The sequence below is a fragment of the Stenella coeruleoalba genome (assembly GCF_951394435.1).
Source record: "Stenella coeruleoalba genome assembly, chromosome: 3".
NCBI classification, from domain to species: Eukaryota; Metazoa; Chordata; class Mammalia; order Artiodactyla; family Delphinidae; genus Stenella; species Stenella coeruleoalba.
In genome coordinates, this window is record NC_137148.1 from 83555367 (window position 1) to 83577620 (window position 22254).

A 22254-nucleotide genomic window follows, 5' to 3' on the forward strand; every position below is an offset into this window, starting at 1 on the left:
CCTTACAGGTCTGAGGCACTCAGATCCATAAACAGTGGAACATTTATTACAAGGTTATAATACACATGGAAACAAGAAAACAGAATACTCAGCCATACATTTAGCTCTTACAGGATCCCAGGAAATCCTGAACAACTGAGCTTCTCAGAAACAATGGGAACAGCTGGGCCTTGCCGAAATTGTAGCTGTAAGGTTATGCTGCATTGAAAGTGGAGAGTTCCAGAGACTTCACAGTAAAAATTCAAGAATTTTTACGTTAGTCTAATAATCTTTAATTAATGTGGCCCAGCTGTTTCTCAGTCTGCTTTTCCATGTGTCTTCTCCCTTTTCCTTCTGCTACCTTTATGCCGTCTTTTCTGTACGTGTATGGGTGTGTGGTGTGTGTGTATATATGTGTGTGTGTGTGTGTGTGTATGTGTATTTCTTCCTCAAAGCTTCTGCTTGCTGACAAGTTCATAACTTCGACTAACTCCTGGGCCCTCTTGACTTTTCTCTACCTCAAGACTTTCCAAGAGCATTTTCCCAGGCTGAATTCCTGAAAGAGAGAATCTCACAGGATGAAACTCATAACTCTTTGAGCTGTTGCTCTTCAGAGATGAGGAAAGAGCAGGGTTCCAAGGCAGAAAACATGTCTCTGCAAGACTGTTCCTTTTGTGCAAGGGCAATTTCCATAAAGGGAGATGTGGCCATGGTAGGTGTTTTGTCTTTTACAGTATATTTACACCTTGTTTTTTATTTAGAAAAAAAAAATCATACCTGAATCATGCTAGAGTACAAAACTGAAATAAAACATTTGAAGGGCTTATGTGATCTCAGAAGAATCCTATTTTAAATGCTGACAATGTTATCCAATGAAGAATTACAACAAAAGTGTTCAAAATATTGAGTATTTGGTTGTATTTAAGGAAAACTTCATCAGAGAGAAGTATTAATGCAATACTGGGAGAATTAATCTGCCTCCAACGATTAGATGGGCATATTTTATTAGTCAAGTTTTTCCTATTTGTTAATGAATATCTTAAAATGATAAAGAATAAATCATAATAAAGTATAATGATAAACTTCCTGAGCTGCAGAAGTGAATTATTAGTAATAGGCCTCTGGGAAAAAGGTATTATTAGGTCTCTGGGAAAAAGGTAATTAATTATAAAATAAGAATGCTCATCTATTAATAAGGGCAAGACAAATTCACACCTTAAAATTGTAATTTAATAGAATTCCCTTCCATTAATAAATGGCAATACAGGGCTTCCCTGGTGGCGCAGTGGTTGAGAGTCCGTCTGCCGATGCAGGGGACACGGGTTTGTGCTCTGGTCCAGGAGGATCCCACATGCCGCAGAGCGGCTGGGCCTGTGAGCCATGGCCACTGAGCCTGCGCGTCCAGAGCCTGTGGTCCGCAATGGAAGAGGCCACAACAGTGAGAGGCCTGCATACCGCAAAAAAAAAAAAAAGGGACTACATTAAAATTTATGGGTAATATATTTTGTAGCTTCTTTTCAACCATTCTTTTGTATTTTTATACTTCCGTATTTCACTTCTCATTTCTCAGAAATATTTAGATATTCCTCCAGTTTGGAGATCAAGGACATTTCTTCTTTGAAGGGTTGCATCCTCTAGATTCATATTCAAAGGTTCATACTAAAAAAAATGTCTAGTGTAGGCAAAATTTGGATAAAATTAGAAACAATCAAGCGTTCAAAGGAACTCTTAACAACTGCATTTTGAGTGGGAAAGGACCTTAGTCCACTTCCCCTTTGATGAGGAATCTCTTTCTTTGCCATCGCGGACAGATGGTTTGGGTGGGTGAGTCCCTGATCTTTGGAGAGATATTATTATTATAAATGTACCTTATATTTTGCAGAGTTTGTAAAAAGATTTGCCATTATTTTATTAAATTTCCTTCCAGATATTCTGAGGTAAATCTATTTTAAAAAATTAAGTTTCTTATTAAAAAGTGACAAAGATAGTAAAAGGTTAGGTAATCTCCCCAAATGTTCTTGGATGTGATCATCTCCTTGGTCAGCTAGGGAACAAAGAGATCTGATAAAAACAAGGAAACAAGCATCTTTGTCTCTAATAATCCACTGTAGCCTAATATCAGAAGTAATTCATTCACAAACATTTACTAAGTATCTACTTTGTGCCCAGTTGTTTTCCTATGTATTAGGACTGTAGTGGTGAATACAGAGAAGAGACTTTTTCTCACGGAGTTTACATCCTAGACACTGGCTACCAAAATTGGCAAACGTTCAAAGAGAGAAAGAATAAATTCTCTTCATATGGATTCCCGAAGGAAGGGTTGTTATTACAAAATGTCTGAACAAAATACACTGTTTTTCTACTGGAAAAGGAAACCAAAGCTGCTGTGCAGGTATTAGTGTATTCCAGCCCTAAAATGCTGTGCTCTGCTTTATTCTATGCTCCTGGGAAGATCTCTTATCATTTGTTAATATGAATCCCTTTTGGCAATTATTTTACATGACTGTTTGGCCTGCCACTTACTGGATCTCAGCATAATTTAAGGGACAGAACTGGGAAATTCAAGGACACAGAAATGAATATTTTAGCAGTCTGCAACAAGCTGGTAGCTAATCAAGGCAAAAAGAAAATCAGAAATCCTATTTCTGACCTCGGTAGAAATCATTTCTAACTACCCTACTTGTCAACACTTCTTGCTCCCTATAGGTTACCGTCTTGATACTATCTTCTGCTTTTGACAGATTGATTACCCAATAGATATTTGTTTAATGGAGTATTTTTACTGTGTTGATTCAAATCAAATCATGTTTTCTTGTTTGTTTTCGTATTCCATGAGACTGTAAGATAGCTATTGCTTTCAAGGCTGTAGTGGTGGTGGTGGTTTTGTTCAGTCAGGCAAATCGAATGTCAACAATGTGTGACAGTATAAACAATTCAATAAAGTCTTTAAATGGTAAGCTCAATTGTAGTGCTCTCCTGTGGGAGAAGATACAATCAAGATGTTTTGCAACATGTTCCCCTCCCATTCTGAAGACAATTCTCTCATATTTTAAGATTTATAGTCCTGGATTCCCTTGCTACTCTCTGGTGAATAGTCTATGAGTGCACAGCTGCTGAAAAGCCACAGATGAATGTCATTGTCTTTTCAGAGACTGTGTGGGCACATCGTCAAGTAATTTATCCCCCCAAATAACACTTCCTTGGAATCATCTTGTTAGATGTAAAAGTTCAAATGAAGGGTACATATTTCCATAAATAAGACTCATATATTGAAAATACCCTAAATTTTCTTTTAGCTCCAGCAATATACTTTTGTAATGATGCAAACCTTTGTTTATCTATTTCTCCAAATTATAGAAGGACACTTTCTAGAAGATTCAGGATTGAATTTTTTTAAGTGTAAAATTTATTTTCACAAAATACATACTGGTATATATAAATTAGTATTACAATATTTTAAAAATGCCATTAGGCTAATAAAGATATCTTTCAGTCTTAAAGCTATTCATTTGCCTCCAACTCACGTTTCCTCCCAATCTCCATCTTCTTCTATTGATGTCTCAAAATCACATGGTTAAAAACATGTATCTGGTATATGTCTTAGTAACAGTAAGAAAGCAAAACTAGCACATTCTTGAACCGAGGTTCCGTCCAATAAATAGTATAAAACTCACCACATTTAAACATTTTCTTTAGTTGTGTGTATGTGTGTGTGTGCATATGTGTGTGTGTGTGTGTATAAACACACACACACATGAATTTTTTGGCAAAATTAAACAAATTTTCTTTTCTTTTTTAGCTAAAGCAAATAACGGTGAATCAACCAAATGCTTGTTCATTGATGACCACAAACAGTTGTAGAAATGGTGATAATTGTACTTTCTTACATCAGGTGTTGGCCAAGATACTGTGAGGGAGGAATTGTATTTTACCCAACTTAGTGTTTCAGCTCCCTGCCACAAACAGTCAATACATATTGATCAATTTAGTTAGTATATTATGAAATAGCAATTGTTTACAATTTATATAAAATATATATAAATATACACAGACGTGAATATGTATTTAATATTTAGTTAAAACTCTCATAAAAATTAAGAAAAATAAGGATAGCAGATAGAAATAGTCAAGATAGATAAAAATAGTGCATTATAGGGCTTCCCTGGTGGCTCAGTGGTTGAGAGTCCGCCTGCTGATGCAGGAGACACGGGTTCGTGCCCCGGTTCGGGAAGATCTCACATGCCGCCGAGCGGCTGGGCCCGTGAGCCGTGGCCGCTGAGCCTGCGCATCCGGAGCCTGTGCTCCGCAACGGGAGAGGCCACAACGGTGAGAGGCCCGCGTACCGCCAAAAAAAAAAAAAGTGCATTATAATTTTCACATATATAGTCTCACTTTATACTCACTTTATATTTTTATAACACTATGATAGGCAGAGAGATAATAACAGTAAATAAGTGACTTTTCTAAGGTCACATAGCTGGTAAATTACTTTTTATTCATTCATTCAACAAATATAAATTGGCTTCCTGTAATAAAGCAGACACAGTCCTTGGTGCTTAGAATACATCAATGAACAAATAGAGATCCTAACCCTGAAAATCCTACTTTCAGCCTGGTGTTTTTTTCCTATGCCATCCAATACTCAAATAAAAGTTAACTATAGAAAATTTTATTTCTTTTTTAAAAAGTTTATTCCTGATTCTCAGCATCTATTTTTTTTATAGTTGATTTACAGTGTTGTGTTAGTTTCTAGCATACAGCAAAGTGATTCAGTTACACACACACACACCACACACACACACACATATATATACACACATATATATAAATACATACCTATATATACAATATATATTCTTTTTCAGATTCTTTTCCATTATAGTTCATTACAAGATATTGAATATAATTCCCGGTAGGATTTTGTTGTTCATCTATTTTATATATAGTAATTTGTGTCTGATAATCCCAAACTCCTAATTTATCTCTCCCACCACTTCCCCTTTGTTAACCATAAGTTTGTTTTCTATGTCTGTGAGTCTGTTTCTGGTTTGTAAATAAGTTCATTTGTATTATTTTTTTAGACTCCACATATAAGCAATATCACATGATACTTGTCTTTCTCTGTCTGGCTAACTTCACTTAGTATGATAATCTCTAGGTCCATCCATGTTGCTGCAAATGGCATTATTTGATTCTTTTTTATGGCTGAGTAATAGTCCATTGTATTCATGTACCACATCTCCTTTATCCATTCATCTGTCAATGGACATTTACGTTGCGTCCATGTCTTGGCTATTGTAAACAGTGCTGCAATGAACATTGGGGTGCATGTATTTTTTCAAATTAGAGTTTTCTCTGGGTATATGCCTAGGAGTGGGATTGCTGGATCATATGACAAGTCTATTTTTAGTTCTTTAAGGAACCTCCATACTGTTCTCCATAGTGGCTGCACCAATTTACATTCCCACCAACAGTTGGGAGGGTTCCCTTTTCTCCATACCCTCTGCAGCATTCATTATTTGTAGTCTTTTTGATGATGGCCATTCTGACTGGTATGATATAATGCCTCATTGTAGTTTTGATTTGCATATCTCTAATAATTAGTGATGTTGAGCATCTTTTCATGTGGCTGTTGGCCATCTGCAGGTCTTCTTTGGAGAAATGTCTATTTAGGTCTTCTGCCTATATTTTGATTGGCTTTTGTTGTTGTTGTTATTGAGCTGTATAAGCTGTTTGTATATTTTGGAAATTAATCCTTTGCCAGTTGCATCAGTCGCAAATATTGTCTCCAAGTCTATAAGTTGTCTTTTCATTTAATTTATGGTTTCCTTTGTTGTGCAAAAGCTTATAAGTTTGATTAGGTCCCATTTATTTGTTTTTGCTTTTATTTCTTTTGCCTTTGGAGACTGACTGACCTAAGAAAACATGGCTACAATTTATGTCAGAGAATGTTTTGTCGATGTTCTCTTCTAGGAGTTTTATGGTGTCATGTCTTATAGTCAAGTCTTTAGCCATTTTGAGTTTATTTTTGTGTATGATATGAGGAAGTGTTCTAACTTCATTGATTTGCATGCAGTTCATCAGCTTCTAATTTAATTTTCAAAAATTCCACTCTAAATTCCTTAAGTTTTAGAATCAAAGTCTCATGCTTGCTTTTCAATGAATGGTTAATCTCAATTAATTCATATTATGAAATGAGTGTAAATAAATATTCTAAATGTGCAATATACAAATCTTGCATTGTCTTATGCATGTGCACAGGAACTCAGATTTACAACTTTTCCTCATTAAAATTCTCCAATGCTGAATTTCATATTTATAAGAAAAAATTAAGAAAGGCTCTATTTTACTCTACACTTAAAACAAATGATGATCTTATATGTAACAACAATTAATCTTGTCTCCATAAATGGGATTAAGATAAAACTAAGCACATTTTGATGCCTGTACTGAAAATCTAAGTACCTCTTTATGCAATGAAAGCTATCATACTTATACCTGTCACTTCTGTGTATCTTTAGCAACTTCCCCCAGTGCCTGGACCATAGTAGGCATGGTATTTGTTGAATGCCAATGATTGTGTAATTAATTTAAAACATTATTTTTAATCTGAATCTTTGCTTCCTTGAGTTAAATTGTTTACTATTTATCAAAGTCATTTATTTATACCAATAAAACAGAAGTTTATAAAAGCTCTACAGCTTAAATTTTGCAGCAAAGATTGGACTGAAGTAATAATTTCACATGCTGAAAGTTGTTATTCAGGTATAAGTTTTTAAAAAAATCATTATGCTGTTATTGCATTAGGGAAATATCAATAGTTTTAGTAAACTAAATTTTAATCTCTTAAAAAACATCATGAAGCTATTAGAATATAATGACATCTGCAAAAACACATGAAAATATGTTATTAAATGAAGGTATAATTATTATATAATTATATTATTAAAATATAAATCAGGCTATATAATTTAATTTAATAATTTAATAATTGTAGGGTCCTTACCAGCTACTGGTAGGGGTTTTTTCTTATATATCAAACTATATACATGATAATATGAAATGCATATTTCATATGCATTTAAAAACAGGACTAGACCTATGTATAATAAAAAGAATGCAGAAACAATAAAATGGTCATATTCCAGTGCTGGAACAATAAATGGTTTGTTACTTGTTTATACTTTCCAGTACATTTTTTAAAAATAGTAAGCATTTTTTTAATGGTTCTGAAGAACCTAGGGACAGGACAGGAATAAAGACACAGATGTAGAGAATGGACTTGAGGACACGGTGAGGAGGAAGGGTAAGCTGAGACAAAGTGAGAGAGTGGCATGGACATATAGACACTACCAAACGTAAAATAGATAGCTAGTGGGAAGCAGCTGCATAGCACAGGGAGATCAGCTCGGTGGTTTGTGACCACCTAGAGGGGTGGGATAGGGAGAGTTGGAGGGAGATACAAGAGGGAGGGAATATGAGGATATATGTCTATGTATAGCTGATTCCCTTTTATGCAGCAGAAACTAACACACCATTGTAAAGCAATTATACTCCAATAAAGATGTTAAAAAAATAAATCTTAAATCATGGTTAAAAAAAATAAAAAGTAAGCATTTTTTACTCATAGAATGAAAAAGACTCTTGACTCTTCTTACATTAATCTTTAACTCCAACTTTGGAATTATTATTCTATTTTTGAGTGAGTGCTTCAGACAGTTTGTATTTTAATAGCTTCAGATTCTTTCACAATATTAAGAAGTTCTATATATATACACACACACACATACGCATATACATACACACATACCCATACTTCTCTCCAAATGCTCCACCCAGTGTGCAAGTTTGCTGACTTTAGAGACTTGCCTGGTTACAGGTTCTCTAGGACATATTCATTTTAGCATAATTGTAAGGTCCTTACCAGCTACTGGTCGAGGTTTTTTACTAAGACATCTGGGGCTGTCATCAGGATTCCCATCATCCCCTCGGAAAACCCATGCTGCTGAGTGGAAATTCTCTGTGTAGAATCCTTTTGCTTCAATACCAACTCGAAAGCCAAGATCCACAGAACAGCCATCTTCTGAGGTGACTGAGGAGCAGAAAAGGTGATAACATGAATTATGGTCTGGGAAGAAAGGTGTGCACATGCTGATGGCCAAGGTAAGAAAGCTCCCGAATGTGTGCAGGGGCGAAGTCTGTACTAAAGGCAGTGTCATCCTGGAAAACAAGTAGCTCAGGTTTTTAGACAATTCTCTTGGGAAGAACTTGTATAGTCCTAAAATATCATAAATAAAGTAGGCATTGCTTGAGGGCCTATTCTTTGGGAGTCAGTGTACTAAAGACAGCACTACAAATCCTTTTGCTGAGAAGTATGTTTTTGAGACTTATGTATTAGTATCTAGGGGTCAAGAGGAAGCCACATAAGACTGAGAATTAGCTTTAGAATCCTTTTCAAAATTCCAGGCACAGGGGAAAAAAAAATCACTATTGCTTCTCTGTGCTTCAAAGAAGGTGCTGCAAAAACATACATTCCTAGAAAACTCTTTGTGCTCTTACATGTAGAATGAAGCATATACGGAGGCAAGTAAAGTTTCATCTGACAGTTTCAGTCATAGCAGTTTACAGTTTTCTGTGTATTTGGGAGTTTCTTGGATTGTATAGAAGGCTATGCCAGTTAAGGAAATGAGAGTGCATTTCTATTTTATCTTCCAAGTATTTCTTTGTGGTCCTGTTTGAAACCCGAATAAAGTCATGCCCCAAGCCTTTCAGTCTTTCAAGGATACAAAATTGAGAAGCACTATTTTATAACCAAAACATACTTTCAAGAAAAACACAGGTCCTTTACTTACATTTCTTAATGATCATGAAGGGAGTAGGGTTTGAAGATCACAGAATGATTCAGCAACAACAAAACACTTCTCTTTTAATGTCTTCTCACATACTATAGTTGCTCCCATGTGTTTATCTTAAAAATTATAGGTAAAACCTTTTACTTACTCCCCTCACCATGTCCAGCAGTAATCAGCTGGACTTTTGCTGAAGGTCAGTTATATAAATCCCAGAAAGAAAGGTTCTTTTGCTGTCACTGATTTTCTCTGGAGACTCATTCCTAATGGTTCTTGCCCTTGGCCCTACATTTCCACCTCTGCTCTCCTAGTACTGGACTGAAGGGTGTAAATGTTAGTTGTCCTGATACATAGATAAATGCAACAATAAGTTTCTAGCTCAAATATTTGTTTAACTTGTGTGGAAATGGTCAGGGGTGGCATACTGACAGAGCACGCTACAGCATGGTCTCTTGCAGACAGTCAAGAGCAAACCCTAGGACTTCCCTGGTGGCGCAGTGGTTAAGGATCCACCTGCCAATGCAGGGGACATGGGTTAGATCCCTGGCCTGGGAAGATCCCACATGCCGCGGAGCAACTAAGCCCGTGAGCCACAACTACTGAGCCTGCGCTCTAGAGACCACGAGCCACAACTACTGAAGCCCGTGCTCCTAGAGCCTGTGCTCCTGAACAAGAGAAGCCACCGTAATGAGAAGCCTGCGCACCGCAATGAAGAGTAGCCCCACTCGCCGCAACTAGAGAAAACCCACGTGCAGCAACAAAGACCCAACACAGCCAAAAATAAATAAATAAAATTAAAAAAAAAACCCAAAAAACCCAAATGTTTTTAATGCTTGTTCTTTTTTTTTTTTTTTTTGCGGTACGCGGGCCTCTCACCGTTGGGGCCCCTCCCGTTGCGAACGGAGCACAGGCTCCAGACACACAGGCTCCAGACACGCAGGCTCAGCGGCCATGGCTCAGGAGCCCAGACGCTTCGCGGCACGTGGGATCCTCCCGGACCGGGGCACGAACCCGCATCTCCTGCATCGGCAGGCGGACTCTCAACCACTGCACCACCAGGGAAGCCCAATGCTTTTTCTTATAGTTTTTATTTTATATACCAAGTACAAGTTCATTAATCACTTAAATGGTTTTAGATATATTTATTCATTTATTACTCACGTATTGAGTTGAGTTAATTTAAAATAATTGTTCCTCTGTCATGAGCAAGGTACAATTTTAGGCATAATGGGGATAGAAAGATGAGTAAGATATAGGACTCAGGATGCAGTAAGAGAGTTCAGAGTAAAGAGAGTAATTGTGCCTGTAGGGAAGGGAAGGATTAAAGGAAGGAGGAGTGGGCAAAATTTCTACAGGATGATGGGGTTATGGATTGGTAGATAAACAGGATATGGACAGGTGACCCACAGCAGGGAAGTAGGTAGCGGAAAGATAGACCATGTTGATTGAATAAATATAATTTTGGTGTGTGAAAATAAGGGGGATGTTATATAGTAATATTATGTAATGATAAAGTTGAAGTGTAAATGATATGAGAATGTTATGGGACATCTTGTTTGTTGAAATAAAAGTGATAACTTTCTAATAGAATACTTTAACTCAGGATATAGAACACCTTCCACATATCATATTTCAAAATTCCTTAAGTATGTTTGCACTCATTTTTTGAATAAATCTGAGTGTGACATTTGACTTTAAATGGTAGGAAGAGTAAACCAAAAAATTATAATAATTCGATGACCTATCTTTCTGAGCTTTAAGCCTAAATCAAAGCTGCTTCCTACATACTTGCTAAAGTTACAGAAACCCTAAAGGCTTTTAAAGTGTCATCCATTATTTGACTTATTTCCTGTATCCTTGGCCTTAAATATTCAGTTATATTTTAATATTTATGAATATAACATATGTCGATTCCTGGGCAAGGATTTATCTTTATTTTTTTTTTTCTGAGTAGGAGCTGTCCATGTTGGACAGGTAATCATCCCCCTATCATGTAAAGTTCTGAGGTGGGCCTTTAAATTATAATCATCTTTGTTTTTGTCAGCCTGCGTGAGACTGTTAAAACATCTCACTTACTTATAAACAGATTTGATTATATGGATGAGCAGTTCTCTGTTCATTCAGTTACCGGGACAGAGCTAATCAACATATTCTTACATAAACTGAAACATAAAATTTGTGTTAAAATCCAGTGAAGCAGCACACCACACACCTGCTGCAGCTTTGAGCTGCTAGATTTCTCAACTGCCCTTTTGGAACTTTGAGCCAAAGAGAAAACAAGTCCAAATGCTTCTGTCACCAAAATTTGGTCATCTAAATTTGGCTTGCTAGATGAACCTTTTAATAAATGAAACTTTAAAACAGAATGAGCTCTTTTTTAAAATTAAAAACAAATTTTTACAGTAGGTCCTTGTTGGTTATTTCTTTTAAATATAGCAGTGTGTACATGACATGTACACAGAATGAGCTCTTAAAGAGGCTCAGTATGACAGAAATTGCATGTGCACTTCTTTGCTCTTGAAAACTTTAAATACTTCCTTTTTGGGACTTGAGAATCAAAAAGATAAAATACTCAGCTCACTTTCAGGTGTCTTTAGACATTCTCATATCTCTTTCATTCTACTGTATTACTTGACGGTAAGAAAAAAGTGGTATCTAATGAAGTGAGACCCTGTTTGGACATTTCCAGAGAGAGACCACGTCAGATATGAATGATCCAACCAGAGGCAGTGAGTTGTATTGTTCAAGAGGGTGGATTCCTGATCAGAAGGTCTGGTTTGAAACCCAGCTCCACCACTATTTATAGCAAAGTGACATTGGGCAAGTCACTTATTCTCTCCATGATGCAGATTCCCCACTTGGTAAAGTCAGGATGAAAGTACAGCACTTAACTAATTTATATTGTAAAGACTGACATAGCAAGCACAATGTAATTGTTAGCTCTAATTATTAGAAATGGAAGTTCTTTTATTGTGTAAATACAGTTCCATAAAAATTCTTATTGCTGAATGAAATAAGGGAAATGCTATCAAGTATCCTCACACAATTAGACCCAAATTCTTGCCACATCTGTTTATAATACAGGAACCATTCAAGATTATAAATATCAGAGCTCCATTTTGTGGACCCTTCTGACTTCCGTTTACAGCCTTCAAGTTATTTACCTGGTGTGCCTTAGTCAGCATTCCCCACAGCCTAGATGGATTGATCAACTGTGTCCACAGACATAAATATGTCATTCCTAATGTCTTTTCCAGTTATTATGTAGGAAGTCAGAGTTGAGTGAGATTAACAGACTGAGAAACACCAGCTGTAATGATGCTCGATAAAGCTGTCAGATTTGAATTCATGGATTAGTAGCATATCCTGACTCTATAAATGAGATAAAATTTAAACCATACATTAAACAATACTAGTTCCAGCAGCTCTTAGTGAATTGCAGTCTCTACTGAAAAGTTTCTGAGGAAATACAATATGCCTTCTGAGTGTCTTTGCCTTGGATAAACTGAAAAATAAAATGGCAGTTCAATTCCCTCATGTCTAATCTGAAACAAATTGTTAGTATAAGTTTTCATTCAAAACACAATTCACCCCAAAGGAAACAATCATTGTTTTAATTAAAATGACTATGTTATTTTGGCTTGAATTTGAATTTGTATAAGTTAAACAGCTGATTCCTATGTTGTTTCAAGTGGGTACTGGTAAATGTTTAACAAGTGACTCTCCAAAAGAGATAAAAAACAAGCCCTGATTTGTAGTGTTTGCCAGTTTCCATTGAACAGATACTCCCATCATGGCCAATTTCAAGCTACCAAACTGATGTTACTGAATTGCAGTGTTAAGGGAAAAAAAGTGCACAGTTGGCTATCGTGAACCACTGTGAGTTGATTCCAACACACCTGTAGTTGTTCCTTTTTCTGCAGAGCAGACATGAACATGAAAGAGCATTGGTAGTAGAGAATTTGTCCATAAAACAAAGGATTTCAAGTTGTTTGCTGTGGAGTATGAAATAGAAGCTCTTTTATGTAAGGGACTTGAGCATCCAGGACTTTGTTATCCACAGGGGTGGGGTCCTGGAAACAATCCCTTGTGGATTCAGAGGGCCAATTATATTGCTTTTGTGTGGGTATATTCTTTGGGGGACCTGGAAGAGTAGGGCCAATGGCAATTGTATCTGATTTACATGCATAACACAAGATTTATATTCTTAGGTGAAAAGGAAGAAAATTTTCAAAGACTGCAAGTTAATCAAACAAAAGGCCAAGGAAAACATGAATGACAGTTCAAGAATATTGCTGTCTAGGAAATCCAGTTTGGGGGAATCCACCTTAGTGAAATTTTGTCTGTGTATTTACCTTAAGACTAGGGAAGATTCGAGTACACTGAGAACCAAACCTCTATTTTTTTTTTTTTTTTTTTTTGCATTACGTGGGCCTCTCACTGTTGTGGCCTCTTCCATTGTGGAGCACAGGCTCCGGACGTGCAGGCTCAGCGGCCATGGCTCACGGGCCCAGCCGCTCCGTGGCATGTGGGATCTTCCCAGACCGGGGCACGAACCCATGTCCCCTGCATCGGCAGGCGGACTCTCAACCACTGCGCCACCAGGGAAACCCCAAAACCTCTATTCTTTATTACAGCTTGGACACTGAGGACCAAAACCACCTACTCCCACACATCTTACTGTCTAAATTACATGACCTTATTTCACATTATCAACACATTTTACACTCCAGAAGACTCTTGACCAGGCAAATACCTTTATCGTTCGTTACAGGAACTTCTGTCCGCACCATCAAGTCTTCAACAGAATGCACCAATAGATAGTTTATTACCTTAGTCTCTTTGGAACACTCAAAATCCTCACCTTGCCATTTCCCTAAGTCCTAATCTTTTAAATCACGATCCTTACCCGTTTCCAATCAAGCTCTCACATTGAAAGACCTGAGTTAAATCAAATTTCTGATTCTCTGTAAGATCGGACTTTGCCTTTCCCCCTCTGAGGCACTACCAAACCTCTGTCAAGGGGGTATATCCTCCCTTATCTCTGTAAGCAATGGACAGCTCTCTCTTATCAATATGTAATGTAGGTGATATTTGATCATTGCTATAATGTGAGAACAGAGCACTGGTATGTCATAAGGTTGTGGCATGAAATAGGTGACACACTCACATGAGTAATTTGAGGAAAGTTTAATAAAAACACTATCTACAAACTGTGGACAGAACTTAAGGAAATCAGGTGTGATAGACCAGTCCATCTAAGACTAAAACAGTAAGGGGGGAAGCAGGTACCAGCTACCAGACCCCAGAGCCATAGAAGGCAGTGTGGAGAGGACTGCTTTATAGGAGTGTGACTTTAAGGACACAAGCAGCGTTTGGTACACCACAGGGAGAGATCTGGGGCAATAATACCAGAATCTCACTCTCCCTCCAGGCTTCTGCTGATCTTCCCTACTGGCCAAACCCATAGGAAGCCAGGGGGCAAATACACTCCTTGATATAGTCCATAGTGGTGAGTCTCCTGGGGCAGACAGTAAGGTGGAGAAGGGTGCCAAAGGAAGCTAGAGGGGCAAATGGAAGCTATTCGCAGACATGGATTCAAGGTAGTGGAGTAAGCACAGACCCTGTATCCCATTTTTTTTTTTTTTTCTTTCTCTCTGGCGGTACGCGGGCCTCTCACCGTTGCGGCCCCTCCCGTTGAGGAGCACAGGCTCCGGACGCGCAGGCTCAGCGGCCATGGCTCACGGGCCCAGCCGCTCCGCGGCACGTGGGATTCTCCCGGACCGGGCCACAAACCCGTGTCCCCTGCATCGGCAGGCGGACTCTCAACCACCGTGCCATCAAGGAAGCCCCCTATATCCCATTTTGATAGGAATGCTAGAAAACATGTTTTTGGATAGGTCCTAATTCCCACAAGATCTTTTATTTTATGAACACTATGATAAATTCAGTTGCACTTATGTAGAAACAGGGGTTGCAGCTGAAGTTTTCTGCATAATGGAGAGAGGTATTTCAAAGTCCACAGGAAAATTAGGAAGGAAATAGAGAATGTGTGTGTGCCTATAGTGTAGTAACTGTTTCAAGATCTATAGATATGTTTGGAAGAAAGAAGGGAATTCTCAGTACTAGCTAATAACTGGGAAAAAACTGAAATCCAGAATCAAACTATAAGCCATGGAATGAAATCACAGCAGAGGATATATGTGAGAGGTGTTGTTTTTTTGTTTTGTTTTCCTGTTGAAATATATTTGACATATAACACTGTGTAAATTTCAGGTGTACACATATTAATTTGATACATTTATACATTACGATTGCCATTGTAGTGACAATTAGCACCTCTAGCACATTAACATAATGATCCTTTCTTTTTAGTGGTTGGAATAATTAAGTTCTAGTCTCCGAGCAAATTTGATGATTATAATGCAATATTATTATCTATATTCACTATACTGTGCATTTTACCTCTAAGATTTATTTACTACTCTTTGCAAGTTGGTACACTTAAACAACATCTATCCTACCAACTAGAGGGATTAGACACTGATCAAGAGACAAGAACAAAACTCTCAGGACAAAATGGAACATTTACATTGTATTCTTCACTGTTCACATGAATGTAAGAACACCGTGGTGGGATAATACAGTAGTGTTTAATTATTTAAATTACTTATAATCTTGCCACACATTTATAGCTACATTCAATCTCTAAGCTGTGCCAGCTGTCTAACTCACTCTGGGTAAGTTATACCACTGTCTTCCTGAACTGTACTTGGGTCATTCCGGGAGCTTGTCCATAGGACATAACCTAGGACACTCATACGCTCACTATTGTCTCTATCATAGAGACACCGTTCTCTGCGTCACAACTCTTTCGGGTTCCTGGACCTAATTCCAACATATGTGTGTGCGTGGGGGGGCGGTGGTTTCCCCACATCAAGCAATTCTTAGAAACCGCATGGGTGTACTACAGTTCAACTCAATTCTGACACTACCTACCAAATACAGAGGTTAAGCGTTCAGTCTTAAAAGACTACCTCCCCCACCCCTCCACCCCCCACTTTAGCTGCCAATCTCAAATCCAGCTTGTTACCTGTACTTCTGACCCACCAGCTGGGTTCCAACGACCTCCATGTTAATTAATATTTTAGAGCAGCTCACATAACTCCGAGAAGCATTTTACTTACTAGATCACCAGTTTATTATTAAAGGATACTCAACTCAGGAAGAGCCAGATGGATGACATGCATAGGGCAAAGTGTGGTATGGAAAGGAAATGGTATGGAGTTCCATGCCCTCTCCAGTTGTGCCACTCCCCCAAATCTCCACATGTTTACCAACCCAGGAGCTCTCTGAACCCCATCCTTTCAAGATTTTTGCAGAGGCTTCATTACATAGGCATGATTGATTAAATCTTTAGCCGTTGGCAATTGTTTCAACGTCCAGGCCTTCTCGCTCTCCAGATTGGGGCTGGGAAGATGGAGGTGAGGCTAAAAATTCCAACCCTCTAATCATGTGGTTGGTTCCCTTGGCAACCAGCCCCACCCTGGGTTACCTAGAGGCTGGATCCCTGGTTGGGGAACTAAGATCCCACATGCCATGCAGTGTGGCCAAAATAAATTAAAAAGAAAAATGTTTTAATGTGGTATTCATTAGTGGCCCCCCTCCAATTTTTAAACCCGTATTTCCTTCAGTTAAATATCCTCATTGATGACTTATTTACTTTCCTTTCTTAGTTTGCCATTGATTGTGGGACTGAGATGTAGGGATTCAGAAGAGGCCTCCCCAAGATGCGCCAATTCGGCATGTGGATTTCTTTCAGCTAAAGGCAGTGGAACCCTCTGGGCTCAAGAGAATACTGCCCCTCCCTTAACTACCTAGAAGAAATTAAACTGGGGATTTTTCCCAGAGAAAAAGCTATTGCCAGAGATAAGTTTTATCTAAGTGGCCCCCTCTTTATGGCAGGGCAAACATCTAATTACCAAACCTCTGCTCTTCTTATCATCCCATGAATGACCCTCCTGTCCTTGAAAGCCCCAGGCACCTATCCCATTTCTTAGCTCAGGATGGCATATATACCTCATTTTATATTTCCATCTTTTTTTTTTAAGTTTTTTGGCCGCACTGAGAGGCATGCGGTTCTTAGTTCCCTGACCAGGGATCAAACCCACACCCCCTACATTGGAAGGGTGGAGTCTTAACCACTGGACCACCAGGGTTAAGACTCTCTCAAAGAGATTCAAAGACATCTCTGACCCCCAAGTATGTGTGGTCTCTGACCCTCTCATGTGTGTGGGGTTCCCACACCTATGAAATTAAGTTTGATTTTCTCCTGTTAATTTGTCTCATGTCAATTTAATTCTTACGCCAGCCAAAAGAACATAGAAGGGTTGAGGAAGGTCTTTTTCCTCCTTGACAGAAGTATGATGCTGATTTAATAACATCTTTTCAATAGCAAGAGAAAAAGCGCTATCTCACTAAAGTACACATCTACTTAAAGGCACTTTCTCATTTCAGAAATGTTAAAACAAGAAAAAAAATTGTTTCTTATCAAACATATTAATCTTTTTGCACTACAGGTATTTTTGTAAGCCAACTCAAATTCTTTGAAATAGGACACACATTTCATTCAGTAAAGAACCCTATATTTAGTTATTTCAGTTTCTGAAGAGAACAGTAGACTTAGTAGGCAGTTGTGTGTTTTGAAGGAGGTAATTTACCAAGTTTGGATTCCTTAGTGTGTAATAAAGAGTTGATTATTCTAAAAATATCTTTCATATGAAAGCACATAATTACCACATTGCCATGGTCAAGCAACAGGGTTTATATTCTGAGGATAAGAGGGAGGGGATCTGGTTAAGCTTCAGTAGGTTGTTGCCTTTGCTCTGGTTTTGGAAAAGAAGGCATTCGTCTACTCACTGGATCCTTCAGTGATGTTGCTGGCAAACGAACTTCTTCCAGCTGAGCTGCATCTTTTACCATCTCTGAATTGCTCCCTCCTTCTGGCCCACTGGTCTACTGCTTCTTCCTGTGAACCATCACTGGCCCTTGTACCTTTTGGTGCCATTTCCTGGGATAACTTTTGGTGGCTGTTTATTTCCAAATTCCAATCTAGATTAAACCACATTAAGTATGAAAGTGAGACAGCATTTCAAGATAGAACTTCAAATATTCCAGTCTTTGAAACAGAATCACAGAACACTAGAACTAGAATGATTTCATTCAACTCCTTCATGATTCACTTTCTAAATTTGTATTACTCAAAAAGAAGAAGAAAAAGAAGAAGGAGAAGAAGAAGGAGAAGGAGAAGGAGGAGGGGGAGGGGGAGAAGAAGAAGAAAGAGCTGTATAGATTGAAAATAGACATATAGGAAAGGGGGGAATCACCATGCATTTCCTCAGTTGGATTCAATTCAGTAGATATTCCTTGGGCACCAGAAGTATGCCTGATACATTGTATTAGTCTATTAGTTGTTTTGGAGGATCACAGTGCAGATAAATTGTTAGTTATGTCCACTGAAAGTTCAATAAGACAAGATATGATTACCTGAATTAGTTAAATTACAGTCTTTGAAAACAAGTTTACTATTGAACTCAAGTCCTTTATGGTTTGACCTCTAATCATCACAAGACTACAAATTTCATGATACTTTTCTTGCTGCATGTGTTGGCTCAAAATGAAGAAAAGGAAAAAAAGAAAGCCAAATTACATGAAGGCTTTGATAATTTTATATTTGAATAAATAACAACTTGAAATACTTTATATACTTCCAAACTGCTGGTTTCTGTCATCACAAGCTATGAGGCTGTATATTAGAAGTAAGAAAATTTCAGATAAACTAATTGCAATACAAGCGAACTTTAAGAAAATAATTGTCAAAGTGAAAAAACTAAAACCTCAAATAGCAGAGTACATAATACCTAGAAAATAATTTAATAGGCTAGAATTGGTTAGGAGTTTTCTTGCTTTCACTTTTTGATACTATACAAAAGGGAAGCAACATCAATTAAAAAGAAACCAGATTTTAACCTTTTATTCTATTCCCAAGAGCAAATGAATTTTTAAAATTTGGTCTTTGTAAATTAAAAACGAATTTATCAGTGTCAAAATTTGTTCTCAGAACTATTTAAATAATAAATGGGATATATCCATGAATAAATTATCTTCTTTATTTTTATAGATAGTTATTACTAATCCATTTACCTAACAATTTAAACTTCACTTGGCAGGGCCAAAGACATGGGAACGGAGGAATCATTATTCAATTCCTCTTATTTTCCATAATTTTGATGTTGACTCTTACCTCCTCTCTAGGGCTTAAGAGGGTGACAGAAAAATGACATTCATTCTATAATATTTACTGTTCCTTTCTATACTAATATGTAGGTATGTATGTGTGTGTGTGTGTGTGTGTGTGTGTATATATATATATATATATATATGTATATATAAACTAATTTCTACTGTGCTGGTTACTAGGACTACAGATATGAACAAGATGACTTTTTTGCCCTCTGGAATTTTACAGAGTGGTGAAACTTTTAAAAATGCTACAGAGCTGGCCTCTAACCATTTTCTTCAATGCTCACTCTAGTTCCACTATTTGTTGAGATTGGGAGTCCAGGCTGACTCTGAAGGCACCCATGAGAAGGAGAATTATCTAATGTCAAATTTTTACATTTAAAGCAATTCTTTTCTGAAATTGCTGGGGAAAAAAAGAAGTCTTATGAATCTAGGAAAGTGTGTGTAATGGAAATATGATTCTGTGACATTGTGAGAAAAGTTTTCCTTTAGAATATTAAATACTGAAATGAGGAGAATATGTGCCCTACAGTATGTTTTAAAGTGTGATTTAAGAACCACTGTAACGTGCACTGAGAGCAAAGCATCACTCCCATTGTCCTGCTTGGTATTTGTAGAATCTCAGGTTTGCAAAAAATATACAAGGTAATTTTGTCCAACCACCCTCTATATGCTTAAAACAATTCTACAGGATTTCTACCAAGGAGTCATTCAATCTAAGCTCGAACACTTCCCAGACTCAAATTTACTACCTGAATCAGCATAATCCTTGAATACTTCAAGCTGATAGAGAGTTTTTACATGGTGAATTTAACCTATGTCTCGGTAACCTTTGTTCACATGTAAGCCTCTCCCTCATTCCATGACGACCCAATAGAGGTTTATTGAGCCTTTCTAGGAATCCGACAATTTGATTGGTGCTGAAATGAAGACACTCAAGGATCTTGAAGGACTCTGTTAAAATACATACTGTCCCTTTGTAGGGACAGTATGTTAATACATCAAAAAACACACTAACGTTTTATCAAACATGAGTATGAAAGTAGAAAGCTACCACCATGAAAGCCAGAAGGAGGCCTGGGAAATGAGTTATAGACCAAGGAGAGGAGGATGCAGATCTGGGTGGAGCCCTGCTGGAAGAAAGCTGGGGCATTGCAGCTGGACCCTGGACCCTGGACTTGCTCATCTCCTGAGAAACACTGAAATGGCTGTAAGTGTGGAAAGTTTCCAATTTCGTAAGAAGTCAGCTTGTTGGAACTTATCCCAAGAGTTGTATTCTTCTATAAGAAAAAGAATAACTGTTTTACGTATCTTTTTATCCCTAGTGTTTGGTGTAGATCTTAGGACTACGAACTTTGTCAGAGCTACAATCCTGTGCACCTTTTGCCTTGGTGTGGGCTTTCAGAATCACTCCTTCCTTAGGGGCACAGGGAAATAAAATATCTCACACATTACATGTAAGTTTTGTATCATGTTACATATACAGGGCTGTTTAATTGTAAATATTTCTCTGCCATGTAAAGTATCATTTAATCCTTCTCATTATCTGTCATTCTCTCAGAGTAGCCTAGGTTTGATTTCCTCATTAAAATGTTTTACCACAGAGAATTTCTGGTCCTTTGGCAGAGGTCTTAAAGATACATTTCAGGCAATTTACAGCGGAAGAACTGAGGCCCTGATAAACCTCTTTACCTAAGAATGTGCAGACCAGAACCCAGAATTTAGTCTCAAGAGGTTCAGACTGGTATGCTTTCCTTTATACCACTGGCTCTTTAACTCTTGTCACATGCCAATCCCTACCACCTCTGGTTTATCTAGTTCAGAGGTGGTAGATTGTTTAGCCTGTACTGTGTCTTAAATGTCATATAATCTAGACATTCATACAGATAAAGCCGCCACATCTCCAGCACGCTTGAAAAACTAGAAGGCCTGTCTATACAGGCAGGGCCTGAATTCTCATTCCCTCAGGACAGCGTTCCCTCTAGTCCACGAACACTCCATTATTTCTCACGTGCAGCCTGCTTTACTCATTTATATTGCCTGCCTGGCCCCTCTAGATTGTGACCTCTAATCTAGTTAATTCCTAAAAGGAAGGAACTACATAAGTACAGCACTCATGTCAGGGATTCTTAATCTGAGGTACGTGGACAGACTTTGAGAATTTGGAGGATCCCTCTGCAAATAGAGGCATACTTTTGTGCCTATATTCAATATAAAATTTCTGGAGAAACAGTACAAAGATGCCCAAGCTCTTCAAAGCAATCTGTACCCTGAAAAATGACAAAATCCTAGCCTGAGGTATCAATAGTATAATAACAATGGTATTGAATAAAGTATAAAAAAACTCATAGCTCTAGGAGAATAAAATCCATGCAAATATTTATAGATTCAAATATCTTATAAACATTTTGATTTCTGAATTGTTTTCCTGTTTTTTTGTTTTTGTTTGTGAACATAGAGTTTTCCACAAAGAAACCTGATATAACTTCCCTGAACTCATTCTTTCATTCAACAAATATTCATTGAGTGCCTACTCTACAGGCAGGCACTGTTTAGGTGCTCTGAATACAGCAGTGATTAAAACAGAAAAATACATGCCCTCACGACTACATTCTAGTGGGAGAAGACAGAATAAATAAACTAGTAAAATATACAGCACATTAGCAGGTGAAGACGTTATGTGTACAAGTAATTCATGGAAAAGGAATATAGTATGCCTAGGCTGGAATGGACAGAGCTCAGTTTGCAATTTTAAATTGAGTGGCCTGAGAAGGCCTCACTGAAGTGGTACCACGTGAGCAAAAATCTGAAGGCGGAGTGTGAACCATGTGGACATTTGTGGGAAGAGCAGTCCAGGTAGTGGGAGTAGCCCAAGCAAAGGACTGATGTGGGCTCTTGCTTGGCAGGTTCCAGCAACTCAAGGAAGTCAATGTGGTAGGAACAGAGTGATCTGGGGGAAGAGGACTAAAGGGGCAAGGGAGAGAGTTGTAGGAACAGCCATTTGATGAAACACAGTAACAGGGAATCGGTCACTGGAATTGTTCACCAAATGGGACAGTTTCAAAGTCTAATGAAGTATAATACCAGCTTTGGGAAGATTCTGACTTGAATTATTGATTTTCTT

At 37.9% G+C, this 22254-nt stretch overlaps 2 protein-coding genes across 2 annotated transcripts in view; one reads left to right on the forward strand and one right to left on the reverse strand.

Annotated features, from left to right (window-relative positions):
• The window catches only part of LOC307184305 (uncharacterized protein), a 247185-nt gene that overhangs the window by 191970 nt on the left and 32961 nt on the right, over positions 1–22254 (forward strand). The gene's annotated exons all lie outside the window — the stretch shown is intronic.
• Positions 1–22254, reverse strand: part of LOC307184057 (uncharacterized protein) — a gene marked incomplete at both ends in the record, with an annotated part of 99836 nt that overhangs the window by 72266 nt on the left and 5316 nt on the right. Inside the window, 2 exons of the mRNA XM_079917304.1 lie at positions 7904–8071; positions 17748–17969. Coding sequence (XP_079773430.1) covers positions 7904–8071; positions 17748–17969 — 390 coding nt within the window. The remainder of the gene's footprint in view (positions 1–7903; positions 8072–17747; positions 17970–22254) is intronic.